The 5,820-nt window shown below is 35.1% G+C and overlaps 1 protein-coding gene across 1 annotated transcript; it reads left to right on the forward strand.

Moving 5' to 3' along the window:
- The first annotated feature begins 592 nt into the window (after positions 1-592).
- LOC131040846 (G-type lectin S-receptor-like serine/threonine-protein kinase At2g19130) lies at positions 593-3,069 on the forward strand. Its single transcript, XM_057973804.2, has 5 exons — positions 593-1,188; positions 1,231-1,455; positions 1,603-2,143; positions 2,209-2,940; positions 3,046-3,069. Exons 1-5 carry the CDS (start codon positions 593-595, stop codon positions 3,067-3,069), a joined length of 2,118 nt encoding a protein of 705 aa, XP_057829787.2.
- The last annotated feature ends 2,751 nt before the right edge of the window (positions 3,070-5,820 follow it).

Raw genomic sequence — 5,820 nt, forward strand, 5'->3', positions numbered from 1 at the left:
AAATTCACCATTTTCCTTCTGCGTGCAAGAAGCAATCGTTATCAGTGTAGACTTTGCTATTGAAGTGGCCGGCTCAAAAAAGACTTTTGACCCATCATACATGACTTCGCAGGCAGGATTGGAAAGACCAAACAGAAACTAAGCGGTAATTTATGGACCATCAAATAAATGACAATCTATGACTCAAATTTCTTTCTAGTGCCGTGTCATATACAATCTATTGTTTGACTTTCTAGAATATCATGAAAATTATTAGTTTTAGATCTATCACCGTGTCCTATCAATTTTGTAAATTCTGTCCTAATAAATCAGAACATTTCCCATCAATTTGTAAGGTCTGCCATAATATAACATTTGACGAGTAGGCAACAAGCCAATGGATATTCGTTGCATTTGACTTGTAGGAAAAAAGCCAAAGCCAATGGATATTTTGAAGAGATTGTTTGTGTCTTAGGTTGAAATTGTTTTTAGACCAAAGACCTATTAAATTAAATTAAAAATATTTGTTGATCTTACCAATCTATATAACGCAACACCAAACCTATGGGTAATTGTAGCGATTTGTTTCAAGCGAGTTTGACGTTTTTTCCAGATGGCCACAAATAGTCTGTCTGCATGGCATTTCTTCCTTTCAGTGCTTTATTTGCTTACTCTACCTTACAATTGTGATCCCCTTACAGTTGGTGGAGACAGCATCGCTTTGGGAGCTTCTCTCACTGGAAATCAGAGGATAGTTTCAAAGAACGGCACCTTCGAATTGGGATTCTTTTGTCTAAACGGAACAAATAACTGGTACATCGGCATCTGGTATGCCCAAATGTCTGACAAGACTATTGTTTGGGTGGCTCATAGAGAGACTCCCATCAGAAACAAGCCAGGCGTTTTGAATCTAACAACTGACGGCTATCTCAAACTGTATGATTCAGATGGACGATCAATATGGTCAACAAGAAAGAACCAGAAAGCTGTAGCCTCCAGAGCTATGATATTGGATTCTGTTAGTTTTGTTATGTTGGGCGCAAACAACATATCTGAAATTGTTTGGGAGAGTTTCTTGTATCCAGGAGACACATGGTTGTTGGGAATGAAGATGTGGAAAGGCATGAAGCTAACTTCTTGGAAGAGTTCGTTGGATCCAGCACCTGGGCCCTTCTCTTTAGGAATGGATCCAGCCCCCGACAAGACGCAGTTTTTGCTGCTGTATAATAACAGTGTTACTTACTGAAGCAGCGGAGACTGGGTTGGTGACCATTTCAGTGGTATGCCAGATATGCAGAATAAATACGAATCTGAAATTCTTAGAACGCCCTTTGTAAGGATTTCTCCAACAAAGATGTACTTCACGTATATTCAGATAACAAAATTTGATAGTGTCATGCAGCGTGTAGTCCTGTACAAAACTGGAGATGTACGAGCTTACTATCGAATTCATAATAACAGCTGGATTAACATCTGGTCTGTGCCAAAAGACCTATGCCTGGTTTATCATATGTGCGGGGCTTATGCTGCATGCAACAGTAACAATCTTCAATTCTGCAGCTGTCTCGAGGGCTTCCATCCCAGAGACAATCACGCCTGGAATTCACAAGAATGGTGATCAAGCGGATGCCTTCGCAATAGCTTTCTCCACTGCTCTCCTACCAACGGCACCACAGATGGATTCGTGCAAAAGAGTGACATAGCCTTAGCAGAGAAAGAAGCTGTTCCATATTCCCAATACCCATCTCTATCAGCATGCAGAGCTGCATGTCTGGAAAATTGTTCCTGCACAGCCTTCGATCTCACTAATTCTACTCTTCCCATTTGTAGAATGTGGTTTGGGGATCTGTTCAATATTCGCGTTGCATCAAACAGCCAGCCTGTCTTCCTTCGCATGGCTGCTTCTCAGTTGGGACAGTCCATATCCAGTGGAGGAAAAAATCAGGGACGTGTCCTATTGATTTCGCTTCCCGTCGGTGGTGTTTTCGTTCTTGTTTTTGCTTTCCTTGTTATAATCTTTCTTCGGCGGAGGCGTGGAATAGTGGGTAAGGGAGGAGATTCGGAAGCTGACCTGCCTGCTTCCCTGAGAACATTCACTTACAAGGAGCTCCGAATTGCAACCAACAATTTCAGAGATAAGTTAGGGAAAGGAGCCTTTGGCTCTGTTTTCAAAGGGGCTCTACTAGACAATACCCTTGTAGCAGTTAAAAATTAGAGGGTTCTACACAGGTAGAAAAACAGTTTCGTGCAGAAATAAGCACCATCGGAAACATACAGCATGTCAATTTGGTCCAGCTTTGTGGATTTTGCACGGAAAGATCTCAAAGGTTGCTAGTTTACGAGTACATGCCCAATGGTTCTCTCAATTCTCTTCTCTTCGCTGGATCACAAAGGCTGTTGGATTGGAAGACACGGTTCGAGATCGCTTTAGGCATTGCCAGAGGCTTAGTTTATCTCCACGAGGAATGCAGAGATCAAATCATTCACTCCGATATAAAGCCTGAGAACATACTTCTGGATAGCGATTTCAGCGTAAAAGTGGTTGATTTTGGGTTTGCAAAGTTGGTGGGAAGAGATTTCAGCAGGGTTTTGACAAGCATGAGAGGAACTCGAGGTTACATCGCTCCCGACTGGATCGACGGCTTAGCAACTACTTTCAAGGCAGACGTGTACAGCTTCGGCATGATGGTGTTGGAGATAATATCGGGTCGAAGAAATGTGGACATGAGCGTGAAGGAACAGACTAAGCAGTACTTTCCCTCATGGGCTGCAGCTCAACTTCAAAAGGGAAACTTGATGAGTATTGTGGACGAAAGAATTGCAGAGCATGCAGATGTTGAGGATGTGAGAAGAGCTACGCTTGCAAGCTTGGTATGCATTGCACAGGATGAGAATGAGAGGCCAAGCATGGCTCAAGTTCTCCGGATGCTCCAAGGAAAGATGGAGGCTGATACACAGCAAGTCATGAGATCTCTACAGTACCTAGTGGACCTCTATTAGATTCCCATTGTCGCCTGTTCATAAAAACGTTTACGTTCTCTTAAAATTTTTAGTTCTTCTTGGCAGGGTGTTCTTAAAGTTAACACTTGATTTGAGTAGGGATTAAAATCAGAGTTTTCCTTCCAGGTGACTATCTAAGTTATATTCCGTCAGTGAATGTTGTAAATATAGAAGCTTACAATAAATTTGTAACGATCAGTGTTACAGAATCTGCTTTGCAGGCAAATTCTGTATAAATAACCGGAGTATAGATGCTCAATGCGCAATAGTTTGAATTTTAAAAATAGCTTAGTCAATATGGGTAGGCTATATTTTTAATGTGTTAAATTTTGATGTTTTATTAAGATTCAATTTATTGAATTTGTTATTGATATGAACTAATCTTGTATGAATATGAATAGTCTATTTAGTATATATTATATCTTATGTTTAAAGTGTTGAAGTATCAGAATCATAAATTTTTTTAGACATTACTTAAATATAATGAGTGTTAAAATAAATCATTTATAAGTTCACGTTAATTACTATTCATGAAAAAAGAAATAATAGATTTGACTGAAAAAACTATAATTTTGAATTGCAACAAAAATTCATAGATTAAATATGAATTAATTGTATATTACTTTCAAACTTTTATTATACATAATATTATATGTAATGGATTGTTATCAATGTCTTATAAAGGTTTATATGATAGCTGTAGTCATTATCAAGGGTTGCAAGAGATAGGTTAAAAGTAAGTACAACATGACATTTGGACGAATAGGGATGGAAGCCAGTATTTCTAGATTTTTGTGAAGTCTTGATTTCGGGAATAGCATGAAGGATGATAAGAAAGAATAAACCCTCAGATTTTAACAACAAATTAGACACATTTATTGAAAATGGTATATAGATAGTATAGGTAGCTAGTTCCTCTATAAAAGTCCAAGTAAATACTAAGAAGCTAATATAATCCATCAAAGTTAAGCCGAAAAATAATTATGGTTAGTATGCCAAAACATATTGAATATATATCAAGTCTAGTATCCATAGACACTAATATCAATCAAACTCCAACATCTTCTATTGTTTTTTATAAATGTAAGAGTAGCCACTAGAAATTCATAAATAGTTATTCAGAGCTTAATGCTATTAAGATTCATAGTTATGTTTACCTATTTACCAAGAGATTTATAAGGTTAGGAAGACACTTGCAATTACAATATTTTTCAAAAATATTTGCTATAATGCTTAGGTCCAAATTTTTCATTTCAACAAAATTTAAATATTGATGATCATAAAATATATTAAATAGTGTATGTTTACCTATTTTCCATTGCTTATAACGACATCTTCTCATCATATAACTAGATAATTTTAATATTTAAATAGGCTAACACCTTTCTTCTAATTCAAAATTAATTTTCCCTCTTTCTTGAATAAATTAAATTTTTAATTGTATAATTAATTTGTATAATTTTCTTCTATTTTGCAGCAATTAAATAATTAATTTTAATAATTTAATTCATAAATTCCTCTATAATTAAACAAATACATCCATTTATTGAAATATTCATTTTGGTTGAAAATAAATAAATTTCATTTATCTATTTTCACTTTCCAATTTCCTCTTTCCACTTTCCGTATTTCACTTTTGTTGAAAATAAATAATTTCTTTATTTATTTCCACTTTCCTCATTTCCCTCCCCACTTAAATTATTTCTTTTTCCTCTTTTCTTCCACTTTCAAAATGACATATTTTCTTGAAAATAAATACTTTTAGTTATATTTAACTTATCTCATTTTTTCTGTACTTAACATGCCTCTCACTCATCCTTTCCTCCTCTTTTCAGAATGACAAATTTGGTGTGCACACTCTATTCTCAAATATCCCCTATCAATCTCTTGACAAATCTCATCCATTGATTGAAACTAAATCCTCTATATAAATGTCAATCTTCATTCTCATTTCATTGAACCACATGCTTTAAAAATTCAAGCAACTATCATATTTGTTATCTTTTATGTTTTTACACACAATCACAATCTTAGAGAAACAAAACAATTTCTATAAGTCGATAAGAACAATGGAGGTGATTCCAGGGGATGCAATCTTGTTATAATTTTGTACCTATTTTCATAATATTTTGAATTAGTTTCATTCTTCATTATGTAAAATTGGATCTTTAGCCTAAATGTAAGGTTTTGTGGTTTCCCTTGAGGATTTATACATCTTCTTAAAATTTTAATCATACACTTTGGTGAATCCAATGTGAAATTTAACATTTATTGCACTAGATTTTATAGATTTTCTTACAATTTTCTTCCAAAATCAGTATTATTCTTTCATGTAAAGAAATGTTTACATTCCAAATTTTATAAAATGATTTCTACATTCTTTATGATAGGGAGCGGTAAAACTAACTTGATTGATATAATCTAATGTAGGTGGGCGCATACACATATATAGGGAGATATACAACTGTTATAAGTGTATGATATCTAAACCTATCATAACTGCTAACTATCAATATAATAGAACATTCCATTTCTATGCCAACATTCTCTCACTTATTACATTGTTCCTTAAACTTGCCCTGAGGAAAACCCCCTTAAGGATTACAAAACAAACTTGCTGATTATATGATATAAATACATGTTTATAGAAGATCTTCTCTTGAAGAAGAAAATCCTAAACCAAGCGGAGCTCCATAAAGTTGTGACTTGAAATATCCCTTGCTAGTTCTGACCTCAAATTGCTAATTAGAGGCTCAAGGAATATCATCAAACAATTTGCATACAATTTGTACAATGAGTTCATATATTGTCAAACACTTTCCATGCATCCTAAGATAACCA

This window comes from Cryptomeria japonica, chromosome 7 (assembly GCF_030272615.1).
Source record: "Cryptomeria japonica chromosome 7, Sugi_1.0, whole genome shotgun sequence".
Lineage (NCBI taxonomy): Eukaryota > Viridiplantae > Streptophyta > Pinopsida > Cupressales > Cupressaceae > Cryptomeria > Cryptomeria japonica.

Bases quoted from the DNA above. Each gene is read 5' to 3' on its own strand.
- LOC131040846 (XM_057973804.2), top strand. From the start codon at position 593: ATGGCCACAAATAGTCTGTCTGCATGGCATTTCTTCCTTTCAGTGCTT. The intron at 1,189-1,230 runs GTTTTTGCTGCT...TTACTGAAGCAG, and splicing joins CCAGCCCCCGACAAGACGCA to CGGAGACTGGGTTGGTGACC. The intron at 2,941-3,045 runs GTCATGAGATCT...TCTTCTTGGCAG, and splicing joins TGGAGGCTGATACACAGCAA to GGTGTTCTTAAAGTTAACAC.